Genomic DNA, 13990 nt, shown 5'->3' on the forward strand with positions numbered 1-13990 from the left:
TTTTTTTAAAGCAGCTTTTTCCTAGGGTTGACAAACAATATTTGGTGAAAAGAAACAGCTCTAATGGGGCTTCTGGCGTGATGGATCCGTTTCCCTCTAAAACTTCGTGCTGAAACCAGTATTTTAGAAAAAGTGTTCAATAGCTTGATTTTTGGAGTCCTCTTTCAGTTTAATTCCGTCTTAATCTGTGAAATGAACGATAACTTGCACAGTCTTTCCATTAGAGGTATCACACAGATGTCTTTTCTAAAAGTCAATTTTGGAAGAAGACTCTCAGATTCGCCAAAAAAGTCTGATGATCAAACTGAAGAATCTGGTTTGCAAAAAGCACCAAATTTTAGGAGGCATGCTTCGTAAAAAGCTGGGTATAGTATTTTTGATGAAAAATCGAAATCTCCAAGGGTCTACCACTATTCGATCACAAGGAAGCTCGTGTTGCCTACACTCAAAATTGAGGGCACCCCGGCAACGAGCTAGTCACCGTTCCACGGTCGGTGAAGTCTATTCCCGCTTCTTTCCTCGAGCAATCGTGACACCTGAGAGTGATACCACTATTCGACCACATGAGAGCTCGCATTGCCTACACCAAAAACTGAAGGCGAACCGGCAACGAGCTAAAGTCACTCAACCACACTCGGTGAAGCCTAAAATTCTGCCGTGACAGCGAAGAGAGCAGTAAGTGCATGCTGGGATGTGCCTTGAAACGCATAAAAGCACACTGGAAAAAAAACCACATTGGATCTAGATTCCAGACTCTTAGAAATCTCGACAAGAAAAAGTACTCTTGATTCAACCAGAATCTAGCTTAAATCAGGAACCAAGCCTCTTAATTTAAGCGGATTTCGTTTTGATTCAAGCAAACATCCGATTGAATCAAGAGTATTTTTTCTTGTCAATATTTTCAAGAGTCTGGACTCTAGAACCAATGTGTTTTTTTTTTTTCCAGTGCATTTGCTAACCATGGCTTATACAGAAATGCACTTACTGCTCTCTTAGCTATCATGGCAGAATTGTCCGAAAAAAGCCCCGCGGACCCACCTACGTCAGTTAAATTTGGTTTCAAGCCCTTCGCAGGGATAGTTGATACCTTCTCAAAATCTAGGTAACGCCATTTTACTAACTTGCTTACGTATTTCGGCGTTAGGTGATTTTTTGGGAGCAACTTGAGTCAATTTAGCACCACTCTAAATGGTCTTAAACTTAAATTCTCATCTTACTTTCTTCAAATCCTGCGCTAAACCGCACCACCGGAGCATTCAAAGAGCTTCACTCGTTCCAAACAGCAATATTCAGCGTGCGGAGCTGAAAGTACCCCCGATGTAAACAAAGAACGAAACCGTATCCTCCAACTTAAACGGTGCTCGACGTCATTTAACCCGAGAGACGAAGAAATATCATATTAATAAATAAATAAGGCATCATTATACTGCCGTGCTAAGGAAGGACGCCGTATGAACCTTCAGGCGTTGCCAAATTTCCTTCGATAAAACACGAATTTTCTGATGAACTCAAGAATATTTTCCTTCCAACTTTTCAGATAATTTTGTTCGCAATTCCGCCCAAAGTCCCTGAAAATCTCAAGGAAAAGTATTCATAACTAACCTCAAAAATAGACATTTTATCGAAGGAAATTTGGCAACTCTCGAATGTTCATACGGCGTTCTTCTTTAGCACGGGAGTACACGTCATTTTGTTAGGGGGGGGGGGGGGTAAAAAAGCTTCACCGCGACATTGCAGGATCCTCGCTTTTGAGGTTATGTTCATTCGAAAGTTTAACAGTAAACAACGACATTAATTTCAAATAGCACGGAATTCATCGGTCCTCTGATAAAAGGGCGTAGCTCCATTTTAGAGCGCGTTACGGAGAGAATGGAGTTATGCGGGCTACAGGATTCATTTTTAAAGGGAGTTATGCTGTTTTTGAAGGATTTGGAGCCGCGTAAAGCTCGTTCATTTTGATTTCTGGAGTTCATCTCGAGTTCACGGAGCCCACTCTTCAAAAGCGTGCGCGAGTCGAGGTACGGAAAGCTTTGCTTTATCTTATATCAGTGCTTTTTACTCCCTCGTGTGGAAGGGGCTAAATAAAATATACTCGGCGGGAGAGTGTGACGGTTGGTGGCACCTTGTTGTTGTTACCGATGTCTTTTCAGCTTCCCAGACTCATTCTCGAAAGCGGTGGAACTTATCAACTTGTGTGGCCCGCTGATACATTCGCGCTTGAAATTTTCAGCTAAAGATCGATGTCTGAACTTGAAAAGTGCGTGCCATATTGCAGTGCTTCAAATATCCGATCGATTTCCATTTATTACAAGTGAGCTGATCAAAATATCGCCTTGACTTTTAATTTTGTGAACATTTCTGCATAAGTGAAAAAATTAGACTACAATTGAGAGGAAAGCCGTATGTTGTTGGTTTTTTTAAAAAAAAAAAGTAAACATGAGAGAAGATTTGTGACATCCAAATCGAACAAATATTTTCCGACTTAAAACAAATTGATATTATTCATCTTATTTATTCATTTCTTTTTGTTATTCATTTCGTTTTGTTCTTCTTGTTGTTATTTTGGCATGGCTGTTAAGCCAGTATCTTTTCTAAAAAACTAACGATCACAGACTGTCTATTAACATAATTTACATAAAATTCATCGCTCGCAGAAATGACAGTCAGGCCGAATTGGTCGCTGGGTATAAATGCATATCTCAGCAGTCAGTGCCTAATGAGTACTAGGATGGGAGAAATATCAATGCGCCTTCAGTTTAGAGGGTCGGCAACAGATGTTACAGTCCTACCTTTCGAACTTTCGGCGAAAGAATTCAAATGAGAAAAATAGTTTAGACACCTTTAAAATGCGAAGTGCATTGAAACGACATGCATATCTGTATTTCGCGTTATTAAAGATGAGGAGTTTTCAAAGAATTGAAAATTAAAAAAATATGATCCCAGTTTTTAATATGCATGAGTGCATGACATCTAGATTCTCACGCACGGTATCATTTTACACTGTAAAAAATTTCATCGTGAAATCTAAAATACGTTTCCCTTTCGAACCTATTTTTCTCCAAGAAAATCTGAAGGATATGAAAGCGGAGCGAAAATCTACTACTTCCGCGGAGTGAATACTCTGCTCTTAGGGAGAAAATATCACTCCTAGTTCATGTCACTCGGGATTTCTATGAGTGGGGGAGATAAGTGAGATTTCTAACAGTATATTTCATGGTCTGTCAGAATCATTGAACAATTAAAGCTTCGATGACTCGAAGAAAAATTGACAAGGTATTACTCACCAAATCAGTCACGTGATAAGTCCCCAGTCCGCCATTAATTTAAAGTTTCTCTCTTACCTGGAACAAAAAATTAAACAAATTATATTCTAAAATTTTCGTAAGATTTCCTATGTAAACATTTGAACTTTGAGATACTCGTAGTAGATATATTTTTTTGTTTCGTTACTCATATGATAGGGAAATTACAGCGCCGTAGAATGAGTTTGAATTTTGGTCCCAACAGGACTCAAGTGCAGGCTCAGATCGGCATGCGGAAATTTGAGCTTTTTGAGCTCTATACATTTCAGTAACCAGAAGAAAGAGATTGCAGTAAAATAACCGACAAAACTGCCCTGGATGGCAATACGTTTTCCACGTAAAATACTTCATAGTTTGCATTAGCAGGTGTTTCAGTATTTCTTTTTTTTCGTTCCGTGAAATTTTCATCGCGGATCTCATGTTGTGCATTTGTTGCAGACCCAACATCGGCAACGCGTTGCAAAAAGCGTCAATTCTATGAATTGGCTAATCCCTTTGACTATTTCTATGGCTTGAATAGTTAACAAGCTACATTCACATTCATTTACGTCACAATATTCGCTAATGGATTCAATATGACTTGCTGAGCACTGCAGGTTCGCCGCTGAATTTTAAATTTCATCGTTCGCACTGATTTCAACTCACAGAGATGGCGAAATGTTATGAAACGAGTGGATTTTGCCGCATTTTAGCCACTTTTTCTTCGAAGTTCTCCCTTCATCTGACTTCTGCGGGAACTTATACCTTCTGAAGAAGTAGGGTTTGAGAAACTGCATTCTGCATTTCATTTTCTATTTTTAACACAAGATTTTGTTATTCTTCTTCATGCTCGTAAAGCCACAGACTATTGACATTAACGAAGAGAGGAAAACTTTTTGCTTTAAAATGGCGATTAACGAGAGGCCGCAAATACGTAAAGTTTGTGTAAAAACTTGACCTGTGGTAGGAAGGAAATGAAGAAAAAAAATTGAACCATTATGAAAACAATTAAATCTAGAATAACGACTACAAGCTTATTCGTATCCCCGAATCTGGCCTTAAAGTAAGCATTAATTTGCTTTACTTATACATGTATTAAAATAGGAAATAACACCAGATCACGTCACTAGGCGGTGCATTTTCTCACTTTAAAATCCATATTTAAACTGTACCCATGTCAGTCATGTCAAATTAAACTGCGAAATCAACTCTTTCAGCAGTTTCAGATGAAGTGCTAAAAAATGTTGGTGCAAATTCTCCATTCTGATTTTTATTCTATGAAAAGTATCTCGCCTCCAAATGTATTTTGGGAAGCAATGCTGTCATTGACTTATTGTCTTCAGTAGAGGGGCTTTGAGGACAAGGCGCATGAGTGCAGTGATTGTTATTTCGAAAAATACGTGTTTCAAGTTTCGAAATTACATGGATCCTTTCGGCGGAAAGAAGTTCAAACTGACTTTTTAATGCTTAAAAATTGGAATTTGGGAGCGAAATTTTCACAGGATATGCATTTAGACTAGTTTTACTTGAAATAATTAATACCTCCATTTTTTTCAAAAACTGCACTCATGCACCTTATTGTCTACCGAGCCCCTCAGTAGCTTCTCGCCCTTCTCCTACAATGTCGAAAACGCCATTATCCTAAGATTTTCATGTGAAAATTGAAACCTCAACTGAAGTCCTCTCTCTGAACATTTCGTCGTTTCCCTTCATAGAGTACAATAGAGTCGCAAAGTACTGGATCGCCGATGAAGTCACTTTTCGAGGCTGTTTTGTCCAGTTCTCCGGAGACTAGTGTGCGGCGACTAGCGATGACGCATACGCAGAGACTCGCGCTCAGCGCTCCCCACTCCCGACAGTCCCGACTCGGCTCCGTTCGTCGGCTAGACACACACTGAACCAGCTAAAATAAGTAGGCCGGTAATAAGTCTGAAATTGAGTCCATATATGAATATTATCTCGGAGTAACATACATTAATGGATTCATTATGGCTTTGAATATCTATTTCAAGCAAAATTTGCACAAATTAATACCGATGGAATTAAAAAAAGTCGAAAAAACACAAGCAGTCGCTGATTTCTCCATAAGCCACCGTGTAAAAAAATGCCGGTTGGTTCACACTTGGTATAAGTCAGAAATTAAATTCCTATATGAATTTTATCCGGGAGTAATATACATCAATGGATTCATTATGACTTTGACTATCTAATTATAGCAAAATTTGCACAAATTAATATCGATGAAATTAAAAAATGTCGAAAAAACACGGACAGTCGTTGCTTTTCCCGTAAGCCGCCGTGATAAGAAATGCCGGTTGGTTCACACTTGGTATAAGTCAGAAATTAAATCCCAATATGAATATTATCCAGGAGTAATATACATCAATGGATTCATTATGGCTTTGACTACCTTTAAATAGCAAAATTTGCAAAAATTAATGCTGATTGAATTATGAAATACCTAAAAAACACAAGCAGTTCTTGATTTCTCCATAAGCCGCCGTGTTACAAAATGCCGTTGGGTTCGCAAATGGTTCACTATTTTCGGAGCACACGCGGCTCGGAAACGCCTGTTCATGGATTGGCTTCATCGCCGCTCCAGTACTTTGCGACTCTATTGTACTCTATGTTTCCCTTATGAAAGAACGTAACCTCATTTCAATGTTGTCGAATTTCCCCTCGCAAATTTCAATGTAACCAAGATCATCTTGGGCATTTCAAACTGAAAATTTCACTGATTTTTCATCTAATTTTATGAAAAAAATCAGTGAAAGTTCGGAGAAAAATCGGACAGATACATTCTTGGAAAAAATTTAATTATTTGGGTCAATTTTACAGCCTTGGAGTGGAGATACGTTTCTTCGTCGGGGACACGACGATTTAACCTTGAGTCGCGCTAAAAACCAGACACTCGTCATTGGTAGCGGGGCCGGAGGGCGAGTGTTTTTTATGGGACGGTGAGTGGAGCGGGTCAGTTGGGATCGATGGTGCCGTTTACGATGGGATCGGCGAGGAGTCTTGCGCTAGAACAATACGCACTTCTTTTGACGATCCATTATCCGAGGTCATTAAAAGCGGGTTAAAGTCACTCTCAACCCTACCCGGCGCCCGGCCCGACGCGACGCGACGCTGAAGCGTGCTCACTACACGGCTCCAACCACCCTCTTTTTCACCATCCCCGCGCTGTCGCGTCCTCACACATTCGCCATCGCCATCAACACCGTTGCCAAACTGACGCATTTTTTCGACAGAGCTTTGTTTGATCTCTGAATGGAGATGTTGCCATGTGAGGAATTTGCAATTTAACTGTTGATTCTTATGTAAAAGTTTGCAAGAAACACGATGGTGCCACTGGTTTTCTCTGGAATCAACTCCCAAGCTCAAAAAAGCTCTCAACTTGAGATCAAAATGGAGGGGATATCCCACGCTATCCTGAGAGTCCACCTCTACAACAAGACAAACTTTCCATGCATAGATAGGGAGCAAATACATTGACAGGGCTGCCACTTTATTTGGGGACTCTAAGACTGAAACCATGGCATCCCTGCTAATGTATTTGCTCCTTATCTTTGCATGGAGAGTTTGTTTTGATATAGAAGTGGACTCTATTGATAGCGTGGGATATCCCCTCCATTTTGGCCTCAACTTGAGAGCTTTTTTTGAGCTCGGGAGATTATTTCAGAGAAAACCAGTGGTACCATCGTGTTTCTCGCGAACTTTTACGACAGAATCAGTAGTCAAATCGCGAATTCCTCACACATGCAACATCTCCATTGGAAGATTTAATGTGGTTCCACCACTTTCGAAAACGATCGTATAGTCGGTCTATTAATGGGACAGTTGCGCTGGCCACAGAATCGTGTTTTAATAATAATTTCTTGTAGATTAGCAAAAAATTATCAGAATCTGTCCAAACAGTAACTTTCCACGTCAAATAAACTGAAAAAGAAATTCTGTCATGTGAACCGAACGTTCCTTGTCCCATATCATCTTTAATATTTGGTTTGTCGAACTGAACTTTTGGTTCTGGTAACCGAACGTTTGGTACATATGACCAAACTTTATTCGTCAGTTCCTTTTACCGCACAAGTTCGGTTACACGGACCGGGAATTCGATTTGACCAACCAAAAGTTCAGTTTGACGGATCGAAAATTCAGTTTGACGAACCAAATTCGTTGGAATGATATGGACCATCGAACTTCGGCGCATGTCACCGAACTTATGTTTTCAGTGTATTAACCGAGAAATCGCACTTTGAAGAATTCGGTTTATGACGTCATTCACGGCGGCAGTGACACCCTTGGTTTCTTCCACCTTAATTTCATCAGTTAGAGAGACACACATTTGTACTGGTCACCTAATGTAAAACTTGGATGAACGCAAGGTGGAAGAAAACAAGGGTGTCACTGCCGCGGTGGATGACGTCAAAACCCCAACTTTTTAAAGGGCGATATCATATATATTCGATATATAAGTCTAGTATTAGCACTAAAATTTGACCGGAGGAAATAACTTCGTAAGCACATTTACAGCGAATATTGCTAATTGTGCTTTTTCGATTTGCGATATTTACTCCGAGGTTATTTTGAAGTGTTTTTAGATGAAACATTGTATACAAATACTTAAAACTACTTCAAAATAAAGTGACACTCAAGGGTTTGAGGTAAAATGTCCAAAAAAATCCAAAAATTATCATTCCAGCGATCCGACGTCGAATTTTTCTCCTAAATGATATGAATCAATCCATCTAACTGAGAGAGTGAGAGACCCATCGGATTTTAAGTTTGTTAAGTTAAGTCTGAGGTTAAGTCCAATAGCTGTTTAGCCGTATGATACTGTGCCACACTCCTATTGGGAAATAGTTACTCGAGGTGCCGCGTCGCAGCGCGACATGTGCATTGGTGCCTACAAACCTAAGGAGATACTTCACGCATTGCGCAATGCATGAAGTATCACCTTAGGTTTGTAGGCACCAGCGAGCCTTCCGCGCTGGCAGCACGTCGCTTCGCTATGTGTTTGGCTCTAGTACTTAAACTCGCGGAGTCAGCGTTTTTCAACTCATGATTTTGAAATGCTTGCGCACTCTGAGTGGATAATTCTCACTTAAATTGATGGGGGAAAAAATATGTATATATAATATTGAACTATATACTCTTAAAAAACTTAACCTGGAATCGTCAACTTGGCGGTCTATCACACCCAGGTCCAACATTCCCAGACCGTTTCCCAACGAATTTAAATTCCGCGGCGCCAACATCGAAGGGACCGCACCTGGGATCCCCCTATTAATTTCCCCCACTTCCAAAGCACGCGCACATTTGACAATCCCGATCCGCGGGCTCAAGTGTCGCCGGTAATGAGGTCGGAAAGGGTTGAGCCCCCCCCCCCCCCTTCCATTCACTTTTCGAGTGGCAGGGAGGGTAGATAAAACCCCGCAGGAGGGGCGACGGAAAGCGATAGGACGTTCGGACGGAGAGGAGAGTCGACAGAAAAAAGGGGCGTGTGCGGTGGATCCTCTAATGTAGTTATTATTGGCGTCTTGAGAGTTGCCCGGGGGAGGGGCGGCCCTCGAGATCTGCCCGGGGTAATTAGCCTTTGAGCCCCTCCGAATTTGCTTGACGGGCCCTCGCTTCGACCACCCCCCCTCCCGTCCCGCGGTATCGCGATATCGTGTGCGTGTAAGTACGGGAGATAAATTTCAATTCGTCTTGATGGCTCCGGACGCCTACCGCATCAGACATGCTGGATTTGAATATTTTTGAAAGACAAGAGGAAGAGCGCCTTAAATGGAGAATAATTGGGTTCCGCGAGTCGTAATGACTGTCTTGTATGATATGAGGATCAGCAGCACCTCATCAGAATTGGACTGCATTTGGATATGGAGTAAAGCGAAACAGTCACATCTACTCTGCGGTGCTTTATAAATCTCATCATCTATTCTGATTTTTCGGATGAAGACGTTTCTTGGTTGCGGTGTTTCAGAATCTCTCGTGCTAATTTTTATTTCAGAGAGGAAACCATCGGATGAATTTTCTGAAATTTTAAGTTTTTAGCGCCGTAAAATCATGAAGTATGTTCATCAAAAGTTAAGTGCACACATCTATGCTTTAATCATATAATGGATGAAATGTTAGCAGAAAATTTGAGACTTTACAACCAAAATAAGCCCTTTCAGTTCCAAGATCTTTTCAATTTCGAAGTGTAGTGTAATTTTCTCAGTATATATTGGACTACGTAAGATCATTCAGCCACTCTCAGTGTAAGATAAGAACAAGAGTATTTTTCTGTAGGAAAAGGACACACAATCGTCTTTTATCTGCCACTAAAGAGAAGCTCTTTTCATCCTAACCAAGACTGCGAATTGTGAAGAGCGGATAAAATATGGTAGACTACCTTCTTTTCTCGTTCCTCGTGAATTCAATTTTCGGAGGGAGGTATAATGTTTGCAACTGGAAATTGATCAATGTAAAATAATATTCCCGGGCATCGCGGGCGAAATGCACATAGCTGCATTCATGAATGCGAGACGTAATTGCTTGCCATCGCGGACTTGCTTTCATAATTGTTAGAAGTTGCGGAAAAGACACGGAAGAGAGTTCGCGAATTAAAATAATTTACTCTCGAAACTTTTCCGTTAGTTATTTTCTCGTGCGAAAGGCGCTCGTTGACAGCTTGCTCCGAGGGCGCGAAGGCGAATGCAACTGAAAAGCACTCTCCACCACTTCCCGTCGGGAGGGATTCGCGGAGAAGTTGGTAGCTGACGGTAATTTTAATTCTTCCGAGAGGATACCAGGTTGAGCTGGTGTTTTTGCCTCTGTTCCCAGCTTATCTCCGACTACGTCTAAGAGGATGATATAAAGTGGTTGCTGAACAACCAAAAATAGAGAGAAAAGTGAGCGATGTCGTTTTATCCTTGAAATGTACCTAGAGAAACACTACGACCTAAAGAAATAGAAGAGTGAATTCTTATTTTTATATTATTAAGTCATGATCTACCAAACTGCCAATGAACTGATCTAAGAACGCCATATGAAACATTCGAGAGTTGCCACATTTTTCTTAATAAAACATGTATTTTTGAGAACATTCGTGTATAATATTGTATATACATATAGGTCGCTTTACAGCACTCCCTCGCGCTCTACGACCCCTAACCTCCACTGCTCTCTTTCAAACCACAAATCTTGGGGGATTGAGCACCTTAACATTTCCGCTTCAATCCCTTCCCTCCAACCTTTCATTGGGCGCCCTCTGCGTCTTCTCCCAGGAGGAACTGAGTCAAGGACCTTCTTCGGCAACCTGTCTCCTGCCACTCTCTGGACATGACCATACCAAATGAGTTGTTTTGTCATAATGTCATGCACGATGGTCTGCTTGGCATCCATGATCTCCCGTACCGTCTCATTTCTGACGCGATCCTTTCTGGAAATACCAGCGGATCTGCGCCAGAAGTCCATCTCTGTTGCCTTGTCAATAATATTGTATATTTTTCCTTCACTCAAAAAAAAAACTACGGCCCTGTGACCCGGTTGCTCTGGACACTGGTGATCCCGGTGCTAACGCGCCGTCAGCCAGCTAGTACCGGACGCCGCGGCCGATGTCCCGTGGAACCCGAGCGGCCTTCGTGGCCGTAAGACCGGCTAGGAGCCGAGCGTAAGTTACGGGTTTCAGGATCGGAACCAACCGCTTCCACGGCCGTTGGCAGTGAGGTGAGATTCAGTTTTCGGAAAATGGCGTCACCATCAGATTAAAATTGAGACGGCTCCGTGTATATTCGCAGAAAATTATAATATTTTACGTCAATGTTATTCAGTGCGTGAATTTAAAGTTGCCGCCAGCCTTGAAAATATTCGGGAGCGATCGAGCCACCACTCAGCGTTGTTTATTGAGGTTAGAATCTAGTCACTAATGCTAAATTGCTTGGTCATTGCTCATTACGTGTGTTCGTTTTTCGTTTAATTTTGGAGGTTTCCGATATATTTTCTTGATTCTGTGTGGTGCACGATTGATTCTAAAGTTCTGTGTGATAACGCTTGTCAAATACTTTCGGAAATGCGACGAGAGTTAAGTGAAAATTGTCAGTTTTGGTAGTACCTACGCACTGAGCTCATATCCTCTCCCCTTGTAAGTTCGTTTGCAATTCACTTATTTTCCCCCTACTAAGAGAAAGAACTTAAATTAAAGAAAAGCAATCAATTACCTGCCACGCATCTTCCCACAGAGTAAATTACCGCCACACTAAAATACTGATAATGTAGGCACGAGAATATCCATTTATTGCTGACTGTATTTTATCATCACTTTTGCTTTGTTCTGCCTGTGTAAGAGGATACAGTTTTTATTCCATTTCGATCTAATCTCTAACTCATAGATGTTTTCAACTGTGAGTAGTATTGCAGTCTCTGACATCTTCCCTCTCTGTTACAAGGACAGCTGTTTGATAGCGGAAACTTTACAGATCCCATCCTGCGCAGATTATCTGATAGTGAGAGCAAGCTCGAACGTTGTTGCTGTGAATAATCTCTCTGATTCCATATCCCAATTCTAGGGAGCTCAGTGTTACTGTAATAGTGGTAAAATTTTGTGTGAATCGCGCTTCAGTTTGCTGAAGGGAAGATCTATAATTTTAACAAGTGTGACAATTTTCGGTGGTATATTTCTTCGCTAATATTTTGTGGAAATTGCATCCGGTAGTTATTGCGGAGAGTTATATCTCGAAGTTTTGTCAACTTTTACTACTGAATTTACACCTTGAAATATTCTCAACCTCATTTTCAAGATCCTGAAGCTCTTCTAGTCGTAAGGAGTAAAAATCTGTAAGTACCTAGACCTACGCTTGTGGTTTTCCTTTGTTCATCATTTAGGTGATTTCCTACTTTGCATTCGTATTTTTTATTGAGGGATGAACCAGGTTTTGTTTTTGACAAATGCTGAATTCTCATTGAGTGAAAGTAATTACATTTATTGAGAACGGGCTGCCAAGTGATAAAAATGATTTTTCAATTTACATTTTTCGCTGCAATGAGTTTTAGCAATTCATCATACCTTGGCAGTCTGTTCTAAATTTAAAATAGGTAGCAAGAATTTTTGATCTATCTACATTTGTTCCTTCCAGTGCTTCCCCAGTGCTTTATTTATTTCTAGGAAGGCTTGCAACATTAAAGTTAGGTTTTTGAAAATTTCTCTTGATATCTCTACACGATGAATAAGCTAACATTCATATGCTGATTTTCTTTCTCTAAGATTCATCTCTTTTCTCAAATTGACTTGCTGAACTATCAGCCAAGGAGTTCACATCTCTCTTGATATCTGAAACATGATCAACAAGCTAACGTTCATATGCTCTTTTTCTTTCTCAGACAGTGAATTATCCATTACTTTCCTGAAACTAAATTGTTATGAACTATCAAGAAAGAAATATATACCTATTTTAAAGAGAAGGAAAGAAAAAAAATCTTGTTCAGAAATTGACACAAGATAATTCACTCAATGTTTAAAATTTTGCTGGAAAGTTTTTCTTTTGTATGTACTTTAAAGGTGAATTTTCAGCTGTAGTTCCGAAAAAATCCACCACGTCGCGGACAGCGGCGGCGCGCAGAGCTCCGGCCGTCCAGCGCGTAAGTAGCGCCGAGAGCGCAAGCTGCCTATGCCGCTCGAGGCCGCGACTTACGGTTTTCATGTCCGTAGGACTCCGCGCCGTCCCTGCACGTAGCAACCTGACCGTCAGGCGCGTAGGCGAACGGTAGTGCCATATAGCACACCCAGATAAGACAGGAATATTTAGCCAATATTTAAACAATATTGTTTTGGTATTTATGCAAACATTGGGCCGATATTGGTTAAATATTGAGCCAATGTTAAAATCGTACACCATCTTTCCTTTTGGCATAAATACTGTGCCAATACTTTGGCTGAGAATACTGTGCCAGTACTTCAAAGGGAAAGTATTTGGATATCAATATTGAGACAATACTACACCAATATTGAATCAATTTAGGGGTTCGCAGCTAGGGGATGGTGGAAAAGGGTTAATTGTGAAAATAATTTTAGAAACCATGAAAAATAAAAATAATGAAATCACTGGGATGTTATTGAATCGATTTTGCAGATTAGAAATTTTTCATCCACCTTGGGGATTGAACCCGGGACCTACCTAACACTAACCGACGACCCTACCGATTGAGCTTCACCAGACGATGTATTTTAGTGACTTAAAACCGGTATTTAACGTCGAGTTGGACGGGCAACTAGGATATTTTCCATCTGCCTGGATTTGTCCGTGTATTTATTTTACTTTTTACTTTACTATATTTTTTAAATTTATTTTATCGTTTTACTTTGTTTTATTTCCTTGCTGACTCTATTTTTTTCTTCACTCTATTTTTTTTTTTTTTTTCAAGCACTTCATTTTTTTTCTTTAATTATTTACTTCTTATTCCTTTACTTTGTTTTGTTTTACTGTAATTTATTTTAATACTTCATCATAATTTTTTTGACTTCAGTTAATTCTTTAAATTCATTCTATTCTTTAACCTCATTTAGTTTTTTCCCTTATACTTTATTTTTTTCTTCATCTCAGTTTTTTTACTTCATCTCCTTGCTCCCTCTAATGTTTTACTTCAGTTTAGTCTTTGACTTCATTTTATCATTAATTTGATTTATTTCATTTTATTTCTCTTCTTTTGTTTCTGTTATTCTATTATTTCCA

The 13990-nt window shown here is 40.1% G+C and overlaps 1 protein-coding gene across 2 annotated transcripts in view; it reads right to left on the minus strand.

Moving 5' to 3' along the window:
• Window positions 1-1710: 1710 nt before the first annotated feature.
• Window positions 1711-13990, minus strand: part of LOC140224856 (uncharacterized) — a 514095-nt gene continuing 501815 nt past the window's right edge. For both annotated transcript variants that reach the window (XM_072301692.1, XM_072301700.1), the window contains one exon: window positions 1711-3341. In XM_072301692.1, the coding sequence (XP_072157793.1) occupies window positions 3338-3341 (4 nt within the window). In that variant the 3' untranslated portion in view covers window positions 1711-3337. The remainder of the gene's footprint in view (window positions 3342-13990) is intronic.

The sequence above is a fragment of the Bemisia tabaci genome, chromosome 6 (genome assembly GCF_918797505.1).
Source record: "Bemisia tabaci chromosome 6, PGI_BMITA_v3".
NCBI classification, from domain to species: Eukaryota; Metazoa; Arthropoda; class Insecta; order Hemiptera; family Aleyrodidae; genus Bemisia; species Bemisia tabaci.